Raw genomic sequence first — 23,942 nt, forward strand, 5'->3', positions numbered from 1 at the left:
CTAGCTGCAAACAAACCCTCTCCTAGCTGCAAACAAACCCTCTCTTAGCTTCAAACAAACCCTCTCCTAGCTGCAAACAAACCCTCTCCTAGCTGCAAACAAATCCTCTCCTAGCTGTAAACAAACCCTCTCCTAGCTGTAAACAAACCCTCTCCTAGCTGCAAACAAACCCTCTCCTAGCTGCAAACAAACCCTCTCCTAGCTGCAAACAAACCCTCTCCTAGCTGTAAACAAACCCTCTCCTAGCTGCAAACAAACCCTCTCCTAGCTGTAAACAAAACCTCTCCTAGCTGTAAACAAACCCTCTCCTAGCTGTAAACAAACCCTCTCCTAGATGCAAACAAACCCTCTCCTAACTGCAAACAAACCCTCTCCTAGCTGTAAACAAACTGTCTCCTAGCTGCAAACAAACCCTCTCCTAGCTGTAAACAAACCCTCTCCTAGCTGTAAACAAACCCTCTCCTAGCTGTAAACAAATCCTCTCCTAGCTGTAAACAAACTCTCCCTAGCTGCAAACAAACCCTCTCCTAACTGCAAACAAACTCTCTCCTAGCTGCAAACAAACCCTCTCCTAGCTGCAAACAAACCCTCTCCTAGCTGTAAACAAACCCTCTCCTAGCTGTAAACAAACCCTCTCCTAGCTGCAAACAAACCCTCTCCTAGCTGTAAACAAACCCTCTCCTAGCTGTAAACAAACCCTCTCCAAGCTGTAAACAAACCCTCTCCTAGCTGTAAACAAACCCTCTCCTAGCTGTAAACAAACCCTCTCCTAGCTGTAAACAAACTCTCTCCTAGCTGCAAACAAACCCTCTCCTAGCTGCAAACAAACCCTCTCCTAACTGCAAACAAACCCTCTCCTAACTGCAAACAAACCCTCTCCTAGCTGCAAACAAACCCTCTCCTAGCTGCAAACAAACCCTCTCCTAGCTGTAAACAAACTGTCTCCTAGCTGTAAACAAACTGTCTCCTAGCTGTAAACAAACTCTCTCCTAGCTGTAAACAAACCCTCTCCTAGCTGTAAACAAACCCTCTCCTAGCTGCAAACAAACCCTCTCCTAGCTGTAAACAAACCCTCTCCTAGCTGCAAACAAACCCTCTCCTAGCTGTAAACAAACCCTCTCCTAGCTGCAAACACACCCTCTCCTAGCTGCAAACAAACCCTCTCCTAGCTGCAAACAAACCCTCTCCTAACTGCAAACAAACCCTCTCCTAACTGCAAACAAATCCTCTCCTAGCTGCAAACAAACCCTTTCCTAGCTGCAAACAAACCCTCTCCTAGCTGTAAACAAACCCTCTCCTAGCTGTAAACAATCCATCTCCTAGCTGTAAACAAACCCTCTCCTAGCTGCAAACAAACCCTCTCCTAGCTGCAAACAAACCCTCTCCTAGCTGCAAACAAACCCTCTCCTAGCTGCAAACAAACCCTCTCTTAGCTTCAAACAAACCCTCTCCTAGCTGCAAACAAACCCTCTCCTAGCTGCAAACAAACCCTCTCCTAGCTGCAAACAAACCCTCTCCTAGCTGCAAACAATCCCTCTCCTAGCTGTAAACAAACCCTCTCCTAGCTGTAAACAAACCCTCTCCTAGCTGCAAACAAACCCTCTCCTAGCTGTAAACAAACCCTCTCCTAGCTGCAAACAAACCCTCTCCTAGCTGTAAACAAACCCTCTCCTAGCTGCAAACAAACCCTCTCCTAGCTGTAAACAAACCCTCTCCTAGCTGTAAACAAACCCTCTCCTAGCTGTAAACAAACCCTCTCCTAGATGCAAACAAACCCTCTCCTAGCTGCAAACAAACCCTCTCCTAGCTGCAAACAAACCCTCTCCTAGCTGCAAACAAACCCTCTCCTAACTGTAAACAAACCCTCTCCTAGCTGTAAACAAAACCTCTCCTAGTACAGTATATCAACTGAGTTAAGTAGCAGCTTTCTCATTTGTTTTGCCCATCTCGATAATGTGCCTCGTGTGGTAGAGAGCACAGACCTCATTGTGTAAAACTATCTTTGTCCGTCTTCTATTCTGACGTTTTCTGGCACTGCTACTCATACCAAAGCACTATGGAGATTTATATGTGTGTTGTAGATAAATAACAATATTTCCATTTTGGACTGTGTCTTTATCCAGAGGTATCCTGCAACACAGCTGGTTCTCTTTTTACCCAGCATAACACCCTGGAGCCAGACAGGAGAAATGGGACTGGTGCCACTCCATCCTCTGGGAGGCTGGAGCACATTATAGAGAGAGAGAGAGAGAGAGAGTAGATTCTGGGTTGGGACGGAGGGGATGGAAGGGTGATATGTTTGGCTCCATGGCACATCATTGAAAGCATTTTGCTATCTCTGTGATTTAAACCATTGTATTGCATATATCAATCAGCAAACTGTAGGCTTTGCATACGCTGCGATGGAATTGACTATTACATGAGAAAAGTGTATCTGATATGTTTTATGGCATCACTATCTGACATAGGACAGTCAAATGGGTGATAGGGGAAGTGGCACATCCGTCTGGTACAAGGTGCTAGAAATAACTGCTTTTGACATCCCATACAATATATCACTTAAATGATTGAAATGATTTGGATTTTTTAAAATATATATCCTCCCGCATCTAAATAAAAAAAACACACTTACAAGCCTCGATATGTAGCTCCAAGCATCAGTTCACACGTCAAGCTGACATACATATTCACATTCTCTCTAAGATTGCACTCTCTACCCTTAAAACCACATGTTCTGACATTCAAAAAAGAAATTCTGTACTAGTGATGTGAATTCAAGCAAAGGAACCATCATGACCTAGGCTAATGCTGAGATGTGCTAAACAGTTGCTGTGCTGAATGCACGCTGAGATGGGAGGACTGTGCCCAGAATGCTGTCATTGTCCATAGCCACCTCTCATACCTCTCCCAGTCTGCCAGCTCCCAGTGGAGCTGAAACCGGAATGCATGAAGAAGAACAAACAAAGACCCGCCTTAGTTTTAACACAGCTGGAGTTTGTTTTAGAGATGGAAGGTGCCTTGCAGCTCAGATGTCTTGGGTTTCTACTTTTGGATGGCAGGTTTCAGAAGCCAGACACTGTAGCAGCTATAGGGTAAGGTCATTTCATATCTGGCACTTGAAGGGTAACGTTGTGTACACCTGAATCCCCTCTGTAGGCTGTCCTCCTGAAACAGACTGACAATGGCTCCATTCCTAAGCAGCCTGGATCTGTATCTGCACCACAGTCTGCCTCACGTTGCACATTCAGCATCTGTCACTGGCAGACATAGAACAGGGCCACATTCAGTTGCAAAACGTTCTCCAACGTTACAGATAGAATTTCCGTGCATAGAGCTGACGTTATTCCTTATTCAACACATACAAGAGGAATGTTTGTTCTACATAGCATATTTCTATCTGACCGTCCTGCTGAACACGCCCCAGCTGTGGAGCCTTGCGCCCAGTCTACACGATCTACAATGCTGTCTACACACTCCTTATCCCACTCTTACTCTGGGATAAGAGCCACATAAAGACATGTATAGAACATATACAGTTGAAGTCAGAAGTTTAAATACACTTAGGTCGGAGTCATTAAAACTCGTTTTTCAACCACTCCACAAATTTCTTGTTAACAAACTATAGTTTTGGCAAGTCGGTTTGGACATCTACTTTGTGCAAGACACAAGTCATTTTTCCAACAATTGTTTACAGACAGATTATTTCACTTATAATTCACTGTATCACAATTTCAGTGGGTCAGAAGTTTACATACACTAAGTTGACTGTGCCTTTAAACAACTTGGAAAATGTACATACACCTTATCCAAATACATTTAAACTCAGTTTTTCACAATTCCTGACATTTAATCCTAGTAAAAATTCCATTTTAGGTCAGTTAGGACCTAAGAATATGGGTTGATGAAGTGACTGTAGTAAGACCAACAGGAAACTTTGGAATCCAATTCTATACAAAACTTGGGAAATGTATTACTAATTAGAAACATACAATATGCCAAGACCTTATACATTTTGTACATTCATCTGTTAAAATAAGTAATTTGGCTTTTAGCGTGATTCTTATTGATCAGCATCAGATTAAATGTGAACAGGGCACATTAATCTTTAACTTTATTGTCAAGCTCCCTTCTGCTTCAGTTCCATAGTGATCTCCATGCAATCAACTGTTAGAAGTAAAACTGTTATAAGTAAATTACATTTTTCAATTGGCAGCCAAGTTTGTCATGTGATGAATAACTCCTGCTGTAAAATGACACAATGTTCCCATCTCCCCGGCAACAACTGACAACAGCAGCAGCTCTATCTGCCCTGCTGGAGGAGACCCGGCCTAGCTCCTCCTCCTGGGGAGTGCTGAGGCTGCAGCATGGAGCCCCAGGGGAGTCTGGGAGTGGAGGGGGCCTTCAGTCTCCGGAGCGAGGCAGTGACCCACGAGCTGGAAGATCTGACTATGGAGCCCAGTCCCAGCCTGCCACCTCTCAAAGAGCGTAAGAACGGTGAGTAGTAGACCATTCATTCACCGAGGTCAATCACCTAGGGCAGGGCTGCCCGACCCTCTTCCTGGAGATCTACTGTCCTGTAGATTTTCAGTCCGACCCTAATTTAGCGTATCTGATTCAGCTAGTTAAGGTCTTGTTGAGCAGCACAGCAGGAAATGCAAACTTGGCTGCCAGTTGAATAGTGTATTAGAGGTTTAAAAAGGCTTCTAAAGTTTGTCATTTCCACTTTGCATATTCATTTCCAATTTGTAATTGCATACCTAGTATCAGGAGGATGAGTGGTGAAAACACAGAGGGGAAAATCAATTGTATTTGATTTCTTGCATCCTCTCTCTCTTTGCCTTCTTCTCAAAATGCATTGAAGCAGATCCGAGGCTCTGAAAAATCAAGGAAATAAGATTGAAATTAACCCAGAGACTCTGGTTTCTATATCATCCATCAGAGAGCAAGCCTGCCCTGACAGTGAGAAAACAAACTCCTCTCCAGTCCAGAGAGATTTGTTTGTGGAGAGAAGTGGGGAATTAGACTGGAATTGCATCTGGAAGCCAACACATAATCACAGCTTGAACAGTTCCTGACATCAAGTCCCAAAGTCAGTCCTCTCTTTGGGCCACTAAGTGTTTTGTTTGTTGGTTGCTCTCAGAAAAGCGGGAATTATTAATGAGTTAAATATTATAAATTAGATGCAGATTCTGATGAACACACTTCAACAACAGTCAATGAACGGGTTGAGCCTCTCGTTGAACTTTTCACTGATGATGAATTCCTTACTAATATTTCTCAGTGCATTTTCCTTGAAATTGTGGACCTTCAGTATCTTGAGATCTCCTCTGTTATCTCACTCTCCTAACCCACTGGTTCTCAGACCAAAGCCAGAACGCCAATCTGGAAATATTCCTCTGGCATGTGAACCATAGTGAGGGGTAGCACTGAGGCAGTGTCTGGTGGGCAGGCTGACACTCACCTACCCCGAGTGGTAGCCTGATATTTTCCAGTCCCTAGAGAGGGCACAGTCAGGAATAGAGAGTATGGGGTGGAGACTACTGTTCACCCCAACCTTATTGCCCAAGAGACAGACACTGGGAAAACTCAGATGTGTTGCACTCTACGCCTTGTTGATGATGTGATGATGTAGTGGAGATTTTTAAATTTAGTTCAGTTTCAAAATACATGCGTCTGGCCAAGTTTAATCTCTCGCGTACTGACCCTTACTACCCTCCCCTCACAAGCCCCTCCCTCAGAAAACTTGGACTCGACTCAGACTATGATGTCTTTTATCACCAGAATAATACAGGAAGTTCGCTGTTTGTTTTCTCTTCTGGTTAATGTCTGATTAATAATTTCCAATGCAGCTCACGTGATACGCGGGACCCAACATTTTTGTATTGATAGCGATGCACATCGGACGTCATACGCCATCCATTATTGAAGTGTTTACTCCATACAGTATGCACTTGTGGAGGCCCTTGACATTGCAACATCAACACACCCCTTTAGTGGGGAGCTCTCATAGGCCAGTGTCTCTGCTTGGTACTCCATCTTGTGCCACTCTCTGTATTGATTGCCACTTTCTTCTTGCTCTGGGCTGCAGACACATTGATCCCATTGCAGGCCAGGTCTGAGCTCCATGAATCCCTCCCCACCACGGCTCTTTCTCCCTCCCTGGGCCCCAGCAGGAGCTGACACAGTCAGGCACGTCATAGGGAGCATCTGGGGCGTCTAGAGCACATACTGCATCCTGTCTTTCTTCCTAAGAGGGAGACCCCTGTAGTGGATTCACATGCACAACAGGGGCTAGAATCAGGATCAGGACCGGCTCTATAAAGGAGCTTGCTTTCATTTAAGCAGCATTCCTAATCCATTTGAACACATAGAACCGGCCAGTCATTTCCTTTCGGTTCTGTATCTTTGTTAGTGTCATAATATGACTACCGCTGTTTATTTAGACATTCAGCTTGCAGTTGTTTCATGTTATAGTATTGTAAGGTTAACACGTTCATGACTGTTCCCAAGTTGTCCTTGAACATTGACATGGGTGAAATATACCAGGGCGAAATGGATTGGAATGGAAATAGAAGCAGCATGCCAGTTCATGTTGGCTGCCCTCTGCCCTTTAACCTGCAGTGTTAGGGAGTAGGGAGGGACACACATGTCTGCACTTCAAGCGTATGACTCATACTTCCTATATGTGAATGCTAACCCGGCTGGAAATGACCATCTATTCATCTGTTATCACTCTTCGGTGTTCTCTCTTCCCTGTTGTCCCTTTAGAAGTCTCCTCTGGGTGGGTGATAAGTCTCTTTGCTGTTATTGGTTCTCAGACACAGAGACCAGATTGATATATGTTCTCCTAGACAACATTGTGAAAGAGACAGGGTTGAATGCAACCACCTCCCATTTCTAATGTTTCCATTTAATCTATTTTGTTTGAAATCCGAAAGAAAATATTGATACTTATGTCAATATTAGTCAGCAACAGCTACGGTTGGGTCTACACAAATGAAAACAATAGATAAGATTGTATTAATGTCATGTTTGTGCTTTGAGTGTCGTGTTGTAGTCGAAATAATGAAATGAAAATGATAGCAATAACAAGAATGTGCTAAATGTCAGAAATACACACTTTACAACTGGGAAAAGTGACAAAGATAAACATCAATGTCCCAGGGGCCTCAGCATGTTTGTTTTTGTCATTCTTATCCAGTGACACAACATCGTATGAAAATAAACTCCCGGCTCGTTTTCTCATGGAGCTTTTCATCCTCGCACTCAAAAGTCACAAATACTCAATGTTTTTGGGCCAAGAAAGACACAATAAGTTAAAATGACATTTCAATACATGCATATAGTTAGCCTATTTCATGATATGGTTGAAAGTATGACTTACCTTTATAGACTTTTAGGACAGCAGTTGGTTTAGTCAAAAGTTTGTATTGTTCTCTGTGTTGTTTTGGTAATTAAAGTTGCTTGACTCATTGTATTTAGTTCTAATGAGGCTAGTGTTGAAAGAGCAGAGCACTGAGAGCTGAGTAGAGTGACCCAGCAGGGGTTAACAGTGGCTTGTCTGTCTGTGTTCCCTCCTCCTCCTGACGCTGAGCCCAGCCAGAGCATGAGTGAGCGCACACTCGCTCCCGCTGAGACCAACACAAAGACAGGCAGAGCGAGATTGGAGAGACTGGAGAGAGAGAGGGAGGGACTGTACGTACCAGACTGTGAGAAACAGTTCTCTTACCATACGCTCCTAGCTGGGTGTTTTCCCTCATTACCAAACCCTCATGCTTGTCCTCGTTCCTCACTGCCCTGATCACTCCATGGGACTCCAGACCCGGCCGCTAAGCGACCCGGCTCTCTCCTCCTCTATGGCGTGCCTCGACGTGGAGTCCCCCGCCGTCTGCAGGGGTAAATTTAAATCAGGTGCCCCTGTCTCTCTCTCTCTCTTTCCTTTTCTCCCTCCTCATTCTTTCACTCTGTCTTTCTATCGCTTACCTTTTCACTCTTTCTTCCTCTCTCTGCTAGGTAGCATCACTACGTTGTTGGCATGAAGCCCAGTATCAACATAAATCAGAATCCATTTTGGTTTCCTCTACGGTTGTCTCCAAAAATGTTGTGTGTTTAGGACTTTTTAACTACAGTATATTCTCACTAGAAGGCAAATGGTTGTTTAAGTTCTCAGTAAAATAATGGAGTTACAGTGAAATGTGTATGGCTTTATGGGTTTAGGTCTGCTTTTCAGTCAATGTGATTACCTTGAATGAAATATACAGCTACTTATAGGCCTTGACCAACGGCGTGATGTCAGAGTAATCTGTACTGATTAATTGATGATAACACCTTGATGCTGGGCTAGGACAGAGACAGAGAGCCCCACCAGGAAATGATAGGGCATTACAGAACGAATAGCTATTAAATGATGTCCAGTATCCGTTTGAGACTGGATTAACAGCACCACAATAGTGTAAAGAGTTGTTGTTTTCTATTAGAAACAAACAAAGTCTAAATGAGGGAGGAGATGAGGCCAGAATGAGGGAGGGGACTAGGGAGGTGGGTTTATATAGCGTATCATATTATTAGGATCCTTAAACCCAGGACTCTGTGTTCACTTCTTATGATGACAAATAACTGCAGAGCTCAGTGTTACCCTCAGGCTATCAGCTAAGCATGATGTCACCACTTAGTTCGTACCTTTTCCTGAACGAAAGCATTCTGCTGTACAGTATGTTGGCTGGGAGGAATAGTCCCCAGTGAAATGCTAAGCCTGGAAATGCTGTTGCTCCACATTCTGTTTGTGATCTGCATACTGTTACAGAGCAGCTCCTGAAAGTATTAGGTGTTTCAAAGAACAACTTGGTGTGCAAAGAAAAGGTGATATGACTCTATTACTTGGTTTCAATGTAGGTCATATTTAAAAGCTATTGTGTCCCCTCGGGTCATGGGTGTAGAATCATGCTTGGATGAGTTTGATGGATCTGGTTTGAATTTATTACCAATGTTTTATTCCTTATCTACCTTCGTGCATACATCAAACAACAAACTGACTCATCGAGTGAATGAGCATTTGCAAGGGCATGGAACACAGCTGAGCTGCAAGGAGAATACTGTATATTTCCAGCAATAATGTCAACATAGCTTATGTCAGTGTCAGACTGTTTCTATAACAGTGTAGCCATAACAAAACAGATTCTCTTTTATATTTACGCAGAGTGTTTCTAGGAAAAAGTCAGGCCAAGAGATCTAATGGTAGACTTTGTCCAGAGATGAGTTTTGTTGAGACGGACATAGGCAAGGGATTAGTGATAGAATCAGGAGACAGGGATATTAGTAAAGCCTATGTACACTCTGAGGTTTGTGAAGTACCTCTGTTTATGTTGTGCTGGAGAGCAGGGGAGTACAGCCGACTTGCATCACACAGAGGTTAGCCAGGGTTCAATGAGAACAGCACTATTGACATCGGCCAAACAAAATGTAAGGAGCACCTCAGGCATGGGCTGTACTGTCCACGTTGATGTCAAGAATAACAACTTGAAAGGCAGCATTGTTCTCATAAATCGACAATTATCCTTTAGCATTCTTTTCCAGTCGAGTCAAAGTGGATAATATGAATTTTGAAACCAACCAATAGTAATTCTCTCCTATCTTCCAGAATGATCTTTCTGTGTCGGTGCCCCCCTGGTGTGCAGGTTGACGTGTATTGTCATAAGTCTTGTCCTGGAGGCAGCACTGAGCGATTTTCCCTTAGATAGGCGATCTGTAAAGTCACAATTTTGTAAAAATGAATGAAAACAAACATGAGCTTTTTGGTCTTAATTTAAAGTTAGGGTTAGGCATTAGGGTTATCAGTGTGGTTAAAGATAGGGTCAAAATCTAATTTTATGTCTTTGTGGCTGTTCCAGCTAGTGACCGCTTCAGAACTTCCTCCAGAACAAGATTCATGAAAAAACTGCTAACCTGACCCTGGTGTGAACGTGTAATGGGAACCATGAATAGGGAGCAGGAACACAGTGTTCTGAGCCATGGAGGCGCAGAGGGGCTTGTAAAGGTTTTGGGGGGCTCTGAGAATGGACTCAGTTGCTCCCCTGCCTTGACTCCCTGGGACTCTCTGTGCTCATCTGTCTACCAGTGGGAGCGGGTCCCCACCACTCACTCTGTACAATGCTTTGGGTTCCAGTCCAGTCCAGTCCCGTCCCCCACCCCCATGCCACCTCCAGACTCCATGGTTCCCAGGCCTTCTTCTCACAGCTGCCCAGTTTATTTTAGCTGGAGTGAGTCACGTTGGCCTGGTCAGACGCAGTGACTGTCCCAGGGGACTAGAGCAGAGCAGGCCTGGGTGTGTATGTAGTATGTAGTGTTTAGTGTGTATGTGTGTGTTTGACTGTGCATTGACCATCTGGCTATAGCCAATGAGCAGTCTACTCCAGCAGCAGTCCGACCGCTCTATGAACAGAGTGCCTTGGTGACAATAAGGGCCCCAACATTCTTCACAGCGCCGCGTCGTTCGTCACCATCAACCGTCACCTTCCTCTTCAAATATTTTTGCTGAGGATCACTGTTATTCCACTGAAATAACACGTCCACGCTCGCCTGTTTATACATGTGTAAACTGGGCCCGCACTGCAGTTTATTATGATAGAAAAATAACATTGGGTGCCGTCCAAGGATTTGGAGCCTCCTGCATAAGAGGCCTTCTTGTCTTTTTATGTTCCAAGGACTTCATGGATCAGTGCTTACCGCTCCAAAACAAGACTACACATCTCACTTTTTATGGGGCGGCACTTACAAAAGAGACCGAGTTCACTCAGTCCTGGGATGACATCATCTCCAACTCGGAGGTGACTCGGACATATGAACATTGCCCTGTAATTAGTCTTCAGGGTTTGTTCTTTCTACAGTGGTACTTGAGAAAGACTCATCCTTTGCGTGTGTCTATCTATGTTTGTATTTCAAGTTGAACATCTATGTAAAGTTACCTCTGCATTTGCATCCCAGTCCGTCCTCAGTATGTCCTTGTCTTCACTTTATTTGAAGAGAGCTTGTATATTAATATTTAAAGCCCATGTAATCGCTCAAATGTAAACTCACAGTGCCAAGAAGAGTGCAATTGCTAGTCGTCTGGTAGGTTAACCATGCAGAAAGACTGTAGGCGGTCTTTATAGGATGTCTTAGGTGGAGGAACAGGACTTCCTGTTTTGTTCTGGCCGGGCTGTGATGTGTCAACACAAATTGGTGACTCGTCAATTTTTTCAGGTCCATTACACAATTTTCTTCTTCATAACAAATTGTGTCCAGTACACAATGTTCTTTATAAGGAATTCCAATTTGTTGTGGCTAAAGTTAGCTAGGTGGCTAACGTTAGCTAGGCTAGTGGTTAAGGTTCGGAGTTAGGGTTAGGGGTTAAGGTTAGGGTTAGCTAACATGCTAGCTAAGTAGTTAAAAAGTAGTAAGTACAGTTGAAGTCGGAAGTTTACATACACTTAGGTTGGAGTCATTAACTTGTTTTTCAGCCACTCCACAAATTTCTGGTTAACAAACTATAGTTTTGGCAAGTCGGTTACGACATCTACTTTTCCAACAATTGTTTACAGACAGATTATTTCACTTATACTTCACTGTATCACAATTCCAGTGGGTCAACATACACTAAGTTGACTGTGACTTTAAACAGCTTAGAAAATTCCAGAAAATTATGTCATGGCTTTAGACGCTTCTGATAGGCTAATTTACATTTCTTTGAGTCAATTGGAGGTGTACCTGTGGATGTATTTCAAAGCCTACCTTCAAACTCAGTGCCTCTTTGCTTGACATCATGGGAAAATAAATAAAAAAATTAAAATTGTAGACCTCCACAGATCTGGTACATCCTTGGGAGCAATTTCCAAACGCCTGAAGGTACCACATTAATCTGTACAAACAATAGTACGCAAGTGTAAACACCATGGGACCACGCAGCCGCCATACCACTCCGGGAGGAGACGCGTTCTGTCTCTTAGAGATGAACGTACTTTGGTGAGAAAAATGTGAATCAATCCCAGAACAAAAGCAAAGGACCTTGTGAAGATGCTGGAGGAAAAAGGTACAAAAGTATCTATATATATTGACATAACCTGAAAGGCCGCTCAGCAAGGAAGAAGCCACTGCTCCAAAAAAGCCAGACTAAGGTTTGCAACTCACATGGGGACAAAGATCGTACTTTTTGGAGAAATGTCCTCTGGTCTTGTGAAACAAAAATAGAACTGTTTTGCCATAATGACCATTGTTATGTTTGGAGGAAAAATGGGGAGGCTTGCAAGCTGAAGAACACCATCCCAACTGTGAAGCACGGGGGTGGCAGCATCATGTTGTGGGGGAGCTTTGCTGCATGAGGAACTGGTGCACTTCACAAAATAGATGGCATCATCAGGAATGGGAAAATTATATGGATATATTGAAGCAACATCTCAAGACATCAGTCAGGAAGTTAAAGCTTGGTCGCAGCAAATGGGTCTTCCAAATGGACAATGACCCCAAGCATACTTCCAAAGTTGTGGCAAAATGGCTTAAGGACAACAAAGTCAAGATATTGGAGTGGCCATCACAAAGCCCTGATCTCAATCCTATAGAAAATGTATGTGCAGAACTGAAAAAGAGTGTGCAAGGGCAAGGAGGCCTACAAACCTGACTCAGTTACAGCAGCTTTGTCAGGAGGAATGGGCCAAAATTCACCCAACTTATTGTGGGAAGCTTGTGGAAGGCTACCTGAAAGGTTTGACCCAAGTTAAACAATTTAAAGGCAATGCTACCAAATACTAATTGAGTGTATGTAAACTTCTGACCCACTGGGAATGTGATGAAAGAAGTAAAATCTGAAATAAATCATTCTCTCTACTATTATTCTGACATTTCAAATTCTTAAAAGTGGTGATCCTAACTGACCTAAAACAGGGGATGTTTTATGTATTTGGCTAAGTTTAAATGTATTTGGCTAAGGTGTATGTAAACTTGTAAACTTGCTAATTAGCTCAAATGTAAAAGTTGTCCATTATGTGAGTCGAATATGCAACGTTTGGGTTGCTAGACCTTCACGTTATATGCCCACCTACCCTCCACGACCAACCTCCCTCCTATCATTTCTGTCTTAAGTAACCTACTGCCTTAATCTGTGGGTTAGGTGTGTAGTAGAACTGGGTGGACAAAATCCATATTGCAATAAATTGCCAGAATTTTATAACATGAATGTGCACCAGTGACTGGTATCGATCATTTTCAGTTCATCGTCCCAGCTCTAGGATGTAAACTTATCTCTGCTTCTCTCCCACAGTCCTCCAGCGCCGCCTGCAGCAGAGACGCACCCGTGAGCAGCTAGTGGAGCAGGGCATCATGCCACGTGAGTATAACCACTGAGCATTGGGCACCGCCCCTCTCAAACCACCAAAGATTTAATATACTGTAACTCACCTCTACCAGAGTTAAGGTTATTGGTCTGGCATGTAGGAAAATTATAACTGCACCCACACCACAGTCATTAAAGTGGGTCTTGGTTCCAGAAAGCTCTCAGAAAATAAATGTCATACAATTATTACCTAAATTAATACCATAGATTGAACTATGTGCTGTCTGATTTGCTACTATTATGACAACCATACAGGAGTGGAATTCTGCCACTACTGACGTCTCGAACCACCCTCCACCACAACCTCGTCATGATGTTTGTAGAATAAATAAATACTCTGAATGGTCCAAGGTCTTAATCCACAGTGAGGCATACATCGGTGGCCAGTGACATACCAGAAACCAAAAGGCATACTGAAAACTTCCACACCCGGCTCACAAAGTCAGCAAAGTGGAGCAGAATCCTTCCTTTTTCTGCCCTTACTGGATTAGTCTCTTTGGGAGCCAGTGGGTTGCAGACTAGAGCAGACAGACTGATAAGAAGTCAGACAGCAGACAGACACAGAGAGAGGGAGAACAGTGATGTAGCCAAGTTATTTGTGGCTAGAGCTGCAGGAGCCCCAGACCAGAGACCTCTCAGTGCTGGGAGTGTGCTCTGTCTTGTCTTGTCCAGCCCTATAATAGGCCTCCTCCATGTGGACTCTAAGCTCCTCTTATTAGGCTCCACAGTCAGAGCTGTATGAGTCAGTGACTGGGCCTGCGCTGGAGGTCAGTAACCCCCACTGTGGCCCTAGAACAGGCAGCACAGGAACCTCCCAGCCAGCGACACTGGGTGAATCGCTCTGGTTCTCCCACACTGAGGACTTACAATAGGTATGCAGGCCAGGACTTGGGTGACGCTCAGGAATGCTTAGCTCTGCTCCTCTGAGTTTGACACACTCCCTCTGACTAAGAAGAACCACTGGTCAGTGTGTGTTCAGACCTCGGTGTGTGTGTGTGTTGAGAGCAAACAGTGCTTGTGTTAGTTAGAGGTGACTAATGGGTGTAGCCGTGCCATGCCAACAGCAGGATAAGTGTGTCTGATGAGATCAAAGTCTCGGCCTGACTGTCTCACTAGTTGGATGAGTGGAACATTCAGAGACATCCTGTCCTACTCCCGTCAGCTATTGTGTAGTAGCAAAGTCATCCTCTCTTCCAAAGAAATAACAAACATTATTGTCTCTCCCTTGTTGTCGTCAGCTTGTCATCAAGTACAACGACTTAATGTGTCAAATATGACATTTCAGGAGGACGAGTTGACCTTTTACCCCTCAGAAGATATAGGTAGTTACAGTGAGCTCCAAAAGTATTGGGACAGTGACAAATGTTTTGGTTTTGTACTCCAGCACTTTGGATTTTAAATGATACAATGACTATTAAAGTGCAGACTGTCAGCTTTCATTTGAGTTTTTTTTATCCATATCTGGTGAACCGTTTAGAAATGACAGCAGTTTTTGTATTTTTTTATTTTATTTTTTTATTTCACCTTTATTTAACCAGGTAGGCTAGTTGAGAACAAGTTCTCATTTGCAACTGCGACCTGGCCAAGATAAAGCATAGCAGTGTGAACAGACAACACAGAGTTACACATGGAGTAAACAATTAGCAAGTCAATAACACAGTAGAAAAAAATGGGCAGTCTATATACAATGTGTGCAAAAGGCATGAGGAGGTAGGCGAATAATACAATTTTGCAGATTAACACTGGAGTGATAAATGATCAGATGGGCATGTACAGGTAGAGATATTGGTGTGCAAAAGAGCAGAAAAGTAAATAAATAAAAACAGTATAAAAACAGTATGGGAATGAGGTAGGTGAAAAAGGGTGAGCTATTTACCAATAGACTATGTACAGCTGCAGCGATCGGTTAGCTGCTCGGATAGCTGATGTTTGAAGTTGGTGAGGGAGATAAAAGTCTCCAACTTCAGCGATTTTTGCAATTCGTTCCAGTCACAGGCAGCAGAGTACTGGAACGAAAGGCGGCCAAATGAGGTGTTGGCTTTAGGGATGATCAGTGAGATACACCTGCTGGAGCGCGTGCTACGGATGGGTGTTGCCATCGTGACCAGTGAACTGAGATAAGGCGGAGCTTTACCTAGCATGGACTTGTAGATGACCTGGAGCCAGTGGGTCTGGCGACGAATATGTAGTGAGGGCCAGCCGACTAGAGCATACAAGTCGCAGTGGTGGGTGGTATAAGGTGCTTTAGTGACAAAACGGATGGCACTGTGATAGACTGCATCCAGTTTGCTGAGTAGAGTGTTGGAAGCCATTTTGTAGATGACATCGCCGAAGTCGAGGATCGGTAGGATAGTCAGTTTTACTAGGGTAAGCTTGGCAGCGTGGGTGAAGGAGGCTTTGTTGCGGAATAGAAAGCCGACTCTGGATTTGATTTTTGATTGGAGATGTTTGATGTGAGTCTGGAAGGAGAGTTTGCAGTCTAGCCAGACACCTAGGTACTTATAGATGTCCACATATTCAAGGTTGGAACCATCCAGGGTGGTGATGCTAGTCGGGCATGCGGGTGCAGGCAGCGATCGGTTGAAAAGTATGCATTTGGTTTTACTCGCGTTTAAGAGCAGTTGGAGGCCACGGAAGGAGTGCTGTATGGCATTGAAGCTCGTTTGGAGGTTGGATAGCACAGTGTCCAATGACGGGCCGAAAGTATATAGAATGGTGTCGTCTGCGTAGAGGTGGATCAGGGAATCGCCCGCAGCAAGAGCAACATCATTGATATATACAGAGAAAAGAGTCGGCCCGAGAATTGAACCCTGTGGCACCCCCATAGAGACTGCCAGAGGACCGGACAGCATGCCCTCCGATTTGGCACACTGAACTCTGTCTGCAAAGTAATTGGTGAACCAGGCAAGGCAGTCATCCGAAAAACCGAGGCTGTTGAGTCTGCCGATAAGAATTTGGTGATTGACAGAGTCGAAAGCCTTGGCGAGGTCGATGAAGACGGCTGCACAGTACTGTCTTTTATCGATGGCGGTTATGATATCATTTAGTACCTTGAGTGTGGCTGAGGTGCACCCGCTCGGAAACCAGATTGCACAAATAGTCCCCCATTTTAAGGGACCAAAAGTATTAGAACAAATTCACTTATATGTGTATTAAAGTAGTCAAAAGTTTAGTATTCGGTCCCATATTCCTAGAACACAATGACTACATCAAGCTTGTGACTCTACAAACTTGCTGGATGCATTTGCAGTTAGTTTTGGTTGTGTTTCAGATTATTTTGTGCCCAATAGAAATGAATGGTAAATAATGGATTGTGCCATTTTGTAGTCACTTTTATTGTAAATAAGATTATAATATGTTTCTAAACACTTCTACATTAATGTGGATGTTACCATGATTACAGAGTGTCCTGAATAAATCCTAAATAATGAAAAAATTAGAGGCATATCATAAACCCCCCAAAAGATCCTCCCCTGTTATTGTAATGGTTCGCATAGTAATGGTTAGTATTAATCTGTCGTTAATACACTGTTCCTAGGCAGTCATTGTAAAATGAGTTCTTAACTGACTTGCCTAGTTAAATAAAAGAAAAATACTTTTGGAGCTCACTGTATATGATGTTGATCTTCCCTCCCATAGCACTGAAATGCCCTGCTGCCTTCCACGAACAGATCCGCAGCCTGCAGAGGTCCAGGGTAAGACCTCACTGTTCACTGTACTTCATTGAGATAAAAACACACTATCACATCCACATGCCATTCCATATCATCTCGATTAAATGTAGCTTTATGTTGTTTTCTTACAGACTGAGAACTTCTTGAAGCACAAAATCCGCAGTAGACCTGAACGTTCAGAGCTGGTCCGCATGCACATCCTGCAAGGTAACCTCACTGCCATGTACTGTATGCTTTATGATAAGCTATAGAGAAGACAGATGATATGGAGCATACTCAGCTACCACCAGAAAGTACATGTGCATTTAGTTGACCAAGTTAGCTCTCAGAAGAGAGATGATGACGGAAGAGGAGAATCCTGTGAAATTGAATCCCTCCCTATTGGATACAATCCATAGGATATTAAATATTCTTGAGATGTTACAATCAGTTGTCTGATTGATCGTCTTTGACGTATGAGGACATACCACCTTAAACAGTCTCCACTGTGAGACACACAGTAGTAGAACAGTACTGTTGTGAGTTCTTGGTAGACTAGCAGTTACTGATGACTTGCTGTCTGTCCCACAGAGACCCATGCGGAGCCCTCTCTGCAGGCCACTCAGATGATGCTGAAGAGAGCCAGGCTGGCTGATGACCTCAATGAGAAGCTGGCCCAGCGACCCGGCCCCATGGAGCTGGTGGTCAAGAACATTCTGCCTGTGGAACCCAGCCTCGTCAAGGACGGCGTCACCGGTAGAGAACACTCTTGACTTTATACATTATTATTTCCAGGCTAAGGGCGAAGTAACTCATTCAACTCCCACTCCCTGCATATTTGTATGGTGTAGATTTCTGAAAGTGCCTATTACGACTAACACAGCAATGAGGCATTTCCAGTGACTACCATGAGAAACAATTTAGTACAAACCTCTCTCCATTGGTCTACTTGTAATTAATAAGCTGTGCTTTTGCACGTGTTACGTTGCAGATCCCCCAGACGGTGAGGTGGAGAATGACTTCCCCAAGACGAAAACACCTGATGTGTACAACTTTGACGAGGACAGCAGCGACACCCTGTCCCCAGAGCAGCCAGCCAGCCAGGAGTCCCAGAGCTCCTCTGCCCCCTCACCCTCCCCCAGAACCCCCAGGGTGACAGAAGCCCCTGTTGCCCTCTCCACCTCCCCACCGACCAGCTCCATCACCATGAAGGTAGGTCCCATCGCAGTACCTCAGCAGCGTAAATATTTTATGTTTCTACATTTTGGGCCTAAATAATAGTCTCCCATTGTACCTGTCTGTTGTATATGAAATTCTGCTTGCTAGAAAATATTCTTTGCCTCCTGTTTTCTGTTAGACGACATCCATCTTTTGTTAGTCTTTTTCCAGTTGCTCTGCCCTTGTGGTTTAGTGTGGGAGGGGGATTTACAGGCCTCTGTTCCCCTTCTTACTGAACGGGCCATGTGGTTTCTATCTGTCTCTTTATCTCAGCACTGCCCATCTACCTCCCAGTCCACAACAGACTTCTTCAACTTCTCTCATGTCTCCACCAATGAGCATCAGAACAATCGCCTGGTGACCACGCCTCAGCCAATCGCCATTGTTGCCACTCCAAAGCCGGGGCCCATGTTAGTAAAGGTGAGCCTCAAATTTGAAAGAAAGTGATGTCATATCACATGATGGGAGAGTACTTGAACCTTGTGGCAAAGGTATGGTATTTCATGGCAATGTGCAAAGCTGTACATTCAATGCAAATATTAAATATACATTTGTTTATAGCGTTTAGCGGAGCACATTATTAGCTATAACCAAACTTTTCTGTCCCTTGGTACAGAAAGCTATTTATTTAAACAATGACAATGTTTTGGTTCCTTTTTGATCCCAGTTAGCTGAGCAAGCTTTTCCTACAAACACTAAATATACCCTTTAAACATGAAAGTCACCTCTGGTATTTGACTCTCTCTCTCTGATCTGCTGTGGTTTTCATGCTGCTTCCTTTGGAACTGTAATCAGAGATAAGAAGTCAGAGGAGGACAAACACTGGGGCTGTGTTCGGTCACAGTGGAAGAGCCCGTCAGTGCAGGCAGAGACCAGTCACAACTGATGGTTCGGCCAATTCAAATGTGGTTCAAAGCACAACAAGGCCTGGAGGAGTTTTTCACAAATCCTTGGACTTAAACTGGCAGCCGCTCTCTGTCTTCAATTAAGGTTAAGTGACAGGCTTTCTCTTAGCCTTCAGGGCATAAAGGATGGAAGCAAGAGAAGAGAGTGAAGTAATAACTTGGGCATTTGTTACAATCCTTTACACACAAAGCAAATGAATATTTTCTGAGCTCTGCCCCTCCCGTGTTGAAGAACAGGGAGGAACACATTCGAGGCTGTGTGTTTGCATAAACCAACTTCAATTGGTGTTTATGGCTTGCATGCATATTTTTATGGCTTGCATCTACCTCTCAAATGCCAAGCCATTTAATGTGCATCCTGTAATTTAGTTACTGAACAATAAGGGTCACCCCACATCCCTTTCCACATTCCATTTCCCCATCCTGTCTTTCTCACTGGGTGTTATCACAATGTCGCACATATTCATTTGATACTACAGTATGAAATGGGCACAATTTCGTGGACAAGCCTCACAATACTGACAAGATGTTTAGACGTTATCCACAACAGTCAGAACACTAAACATGTCCACAATCCACTCAGTGAGATGAACCTTTGAAGTTTTCAGTGAAAACTGCTCCTCCCGGATAGTATCCAGTAGGTTGTAACCGTTCCTCTTTTCCCCTGTGCAGCAAAGCCAACCAAAGACACCCAATGACAAGAGCCGCAGTAAGAAGAATAAGGATCCCAAGCCGCGGGTGAAGAAGCTAAAGTACCACCAGTACATCCCCCCGGACCAGAAACAGGAGGCCAACGAGGCCCCCATGGACTCAGCCTATGCCAGGCTCCTGCATCAGCAGCAGCAGTTCCTCCAGCTGCAGATACTGAGCCAGCAGCAGCAGCACTATAACTACCAGACCATCTTGCCTGCCCCACTCAAGTATGGCCCACTGTAAAAAGGACATTGGAATGTAATGTATTGCCGCAGCTTGAATACCGTAGGCCAAGTAATATGGCTAGCCCTCACATTCTGGTTGCAGTTTAATTGACTGACAGCTTTGAGTTGAGGGCGGTTAGTACATCATCGCTACACCTGGAAGGCAAACATTGTTTCCTTTGAACAATGTGATTCAAGCAAACAATCCTCCCTGACAGAATAAGTCCACACCTGGATAATAGCGATGTAATCTGTCACATCCGTTTCCTGCACAGCTTCTGTTTGGCTTAGATATATAGTATTCCTGTGTGCATTGTCCCGGACGGAGACTGTTGATTGTGAATGATGGGACATACAGGAAACTCTTTCTCCCATCCGAACACTAAACCCTCCTCCCGTTGTCTGTGTTCCTACAGGTCGACGGAGGGTCAGAACAGCTGCTCCAACATGTCTCTGAGTGGCAGCAGTCTGTCCAGTCCCATCATGGTCTCTCTACCCAGCGTTGCCCCAGCACGGTCGAACCAGACTCTGACAAACCGCAAGCCTGGTGTCCTACCTGCCAACCTGGACGAAATGAAGGTGAAGCTCACTCCTGCTCCGTACAAACATAGATTATTTTACTCAAACATAGATTTTCACTATATGATAGATATAAACTCAGCAAAAAAATAAATGTCCTCTCACTCTCAACTGCATTTATTTTCAGCAAACTTAACATGTGTAAATATTTGTACGAACATAACAAGATTCAACAACTGAGACATAAACTGAACAAGTTCCACAGACATGTGACGAACAGAAGTTGAATAATGTGTCCCTGAACAACGGTGGGTCAAAATCAAAAGTAACAGTCAGTATCTGGTGTGGCCAACGGCTGCATAAAGGACTGCAGTGCTGCAGCGCCAGCCATCATAGACTCTGGGTTCGCGCCCAGGCTCTGTCGTAACCGTCCGTGACCGGGAGGTCCGTGGGGTGACGCACAATTGGCCTCGCGTCATCCGAGTTAGGGAGGGCTTGGCCGGTAGTGACGCATGACTTTCAACCTTCGTCTCTCCCGAGCCCGTACGGGAGTTGTAGCGATGAGATAAGATAGTAGCTACTAAAACAATTGGATACCACGAAATTGGGGAGAAAAAGGGGTAAAATTCAAAAAAATAAAAAATACTGCAGTGCATCTGCTCCTCATGGACTGCACCGGATTTGCCAGTTCTTGCTGTCAGATGTTACCCCACTCTTCCACTAAGGCACCTGCAAGTTCCCAGACATTTTGGGGGGGAATGGCCCTATGCCCTCACCCTCTGATCCAACAGGTCCCAGAGGTGCTCAATGGGATTGAGATCCGGGCTCTTCGCTGGCCATGGCATGATTTCCTGTCTTGCAGGAAATCATGCACAGAACGAGCAATATGGCTGGTGGCATTGTCATGCTGGAGGGTCATGTCACAATGAGAATGCAGGAAGAGTACCACATGAGGGAAGAGGATGTCTTCCCTGTAACGCACAGCGTTGAGATTGCCTGCAATGACAACAAGCTCAGTCCGATGATGCTGTGACACACCGCCCTTGACCATGACGGACCCTCCATCTCGATCCCGCTCCAGAGTACAGGCCTCGGTGTAACGCTAATTCCTTCGACGATAAACACGAATCCGACCATCACCCCTGGTGAGCCAAAACAACGTTGTTGCTGGTGATGTCTGGTGAGGACCTGCCTTACAATAGGCCTACAAGCCCTCAGTCCAGCCTCTCTCAGCCTATTGCGGACAGTCTGAGCACTGATGGAGGGATTGTGCATTCCTGGTGTAACTCGGGCAGTTGTTGTTGCCATCCTGTACCTGTCCCGCAGGTGTGATGTTCGGATGTACCAATCCTGTGCAGGTGTTGTTACACGTAGTCTACCAATGCGAGGACGGTCAGCAGTCCGTCCTGTCTCCCTGTAGTGCTGTCTTAGGTGTCTCACAGTACGGACATTGCAATTTTTTGCCCTGGCCACATCTGCAGTCCTCATGCGTCCTTGCAGCATGCCTAAGGAACGTTCACGCAGATGAGCAGAGACCCTGGGCATCTTTCTTTTTGTGTTTTTCAGAGTCAGTAGAAAGGCCTCTTTAGTGTCCTAAGTTTTCATAACTGTGACCTTAATTGCCTACCGTCTGTAAGAACAGTGTCTTAACGACTGTTCCACAGGTACATGTTCATTCATTTACATTTAAGTCATTTAGCAGACGCTCTTATCCAGAGCGACTTACAAATTGGTGCATACACCTTAAGACATCCAGTGGAACAGCCACTTTACAATAGTGCATCTAAATCTTTTTAGGGGGGGGCGTGAGAAGGATTACTTACCCTATCCTAGGTATTCCTTGAAGAGGTGGGGTTTCAGGTGTCTCCGGAAGGTGGTGATTGACTCCGCTGTCCTGGCGTCGTGAGGGAGTTTGTTCCACCATTGGGGGGCCAGAGCAGCGAACAGTTTTGACTGGGCTGAGCGGGAACTGTACTTCCTCAGTGGTAGGGAGGCGAGCAGGCCAGAGGTGGATGAACGCAGTGCCCTTGTTTGGGTGTAGGGCCTGATCAGAGCCTGGAGGTACTGAGGTGCCGTTCCCCTCACAGCTCCGTAGGCAAGCACCATGGTCTTGTAGCGGATGCGAGCTTCAACTGGAAGCCAGTGGAGAGAGCGGAGGAGCGGGGTGACGTGAGAGAACTTGGGAAGGTTGAACACCAGACGGGCTGCGGCGTTCTGGATGAGTTGTAGGGGTTTAATGGCACAGGCAGGGAGCCCAGCCAACAGCGAGTTGCAGTAATCAAGACGGGAGATGACAAGTGCCTGGATTAGGACCTGCGCCGCTTCCTGTGTGAGGCAGGGTCGTACTCTGCGGGTGTTGTAGAGCATGAACCTACAGGAACGGTACACCGCCTTGATGTTAGTTGAGAACGACAGGGTGTTGTCCAGGATCACGCCAAGGTTCTTAGTGCTCTGGGAGGAGGACACAATGGAGTTGTCAACCGTGATGGCGAGATCATGGAACGGGCAGTCCTTCCCCGGGAGGAAGAGGAGCTCCGTCTTGCTGAGGTTCAGCTTGAGGTGGTGATCCGTCATCCACACTGATATGTCTGCCAGACATGCAGAGATGCGATTCGCCACCTGGTCATCAGAAGGGGAAAGGAGAAGATTAATTGTGTGTCGTCTGCGTAGCAATGATAGGAGAGACCATGTGAGGTTATGACAGAGCCAAGTTACTTGGTGTATAGCGAGAATAAGAGAGGGCCTAGAACAGAACCCTGGGGGACACCAGTGGTGAGAGCGCGTGGTGAGGAGACTGGTAGGAGCGACCTGTCAGGTAGGACGCAATCCAAGCGTGGGCCGCGCCGGAGATGCCCAACTCGGAGAGGGTGGAGAGGAGGATCTGATGGTTCACAGTATCGAAGGCAGCCGATAGGTCTAGAAGGATGAGAGCAGAGGAGAGAGAGTTAGCTTTAGCAGTGCGGAGCGCCTCCGTGATACAGAGAAGAGCAGTCTCAGTTGAATGACTAGTCTTGAAACCTGACTGATTTGGATCAAGAAGGTCATTCTGAGAGAGATAGCGGTAGAGCTGGCCAAGGACGGCACGCTCAAGAGTTTTGGAGAGAAAAGAGAGAAGGGATACTGGTCTGTAGTTGTTGACGTCAGAGGGATCGAGTGTAGGTTTTTTTCAGAAGGGGTGCAACTCTCGCTCTCTTGAAGACGGAAGGGACGTAGCCAGCGGTCAGGGATGAGTTGATGAGCGAGGTGAGGTAAGGGAGAAGGTCTCCGGAAATGGTCTGGAGAAGAGAGGAGGGGATAGGGTCAAGCGGGCAGGTTGTTGGGCGGCCGGCCGTCACAAGACGCGAGATTTCATCTGGAGAGAGAGGGGAGA

At 45.2% G+C, this 23,942-nt stretch overlaps 1 protein-coding gene and 1 long non-coding RNA gene across 5 annotated transcripts in view; one reads left to right on the forward strand and one right to left on the reverse strand.

Annotated features, from left to right (window-relative positions):
• On the reverse strand, positions 1-7,525 carry LOC127930012 (uncharacterized). Of its 2 annotated transcripts, XR_008136491.1 has the most exons (4): positions 7,385-7,525; positions 4,758-4,874; positions 1,887-3,257; positions 1-457 (listed from the first exon to the last, which is right to left on the reverse strand). It is a non-coding gene; the product is annotated as an uncharacterized LOC127930012 (long non-coding RNA). The 2 variants fall into 2 exon arrangements; XR_008136490.1 differs by having other exon boundaries at positions 1-3,257.
• LOC118384159 (myocardin-related transcription factor B-like) overlaps positions 4,261-23,942 on the forward strand; it is a 27,274-nt gene continuing 7,592 nt past the window's right edge. The window contains exons 1-9 of one of the 3 annotated variants that reach the window (XM_052518769.1): positions 4,261-4,494; positions 13,289-13,354; positions 17,000-17,055; positions 17,166-17,241; positions 17,605-17,769; positions 18,005-18,225; positions 18,505-18,651; positions 19,809-20,056; positions 20,470-20,632. In XM_052518769.1, coding sequence (XP_052374729.1) covers positions 4,365-4,494; positions 13,289-13,354; positions 17,000-17,055; positions 17,166-17,241; positions 17,605-17,769; positions 18,005-18,225; positions 18,505-18,651; positions 19,809-20,056; positions 20,470-20,632 — 1,272 coding nt within the window. In that variant the 5' untranslated portion in view covers positions 4,261-4,364. Of the gene's footprint in view, positions 4,495-7,620; positions 7,912-13,288; positions 13,355-16,999; positions 17,056-17,165; positions 17,242-17,604; positions 17,770-18,004; positions 18,226-18,504; positions 18,652-19,808; positions 20,057-20,469; positions 20,633-23,942 lie in introns of those variants that run through there. The other 2 variants (XM_052518768.1, XM_052518770.1) reach the window with 2 other exon arrangements.

Source organism: Oncorhynchus keta, chromosome 5 (assembly GCF_023373465.1).
Source record: "Oncorhynchus keta strain PuntledgeMale-10-30-2019 chromosome 5, Oket_V2, whole genome shotgun sequence".
NCBI classification, from domain to species: Eukaryota; Metazoa; Chordata; class Actinopteri; order Salmoniformes; family Salmonidae; genus Oncorhynchus; species Oncorhynchus keta.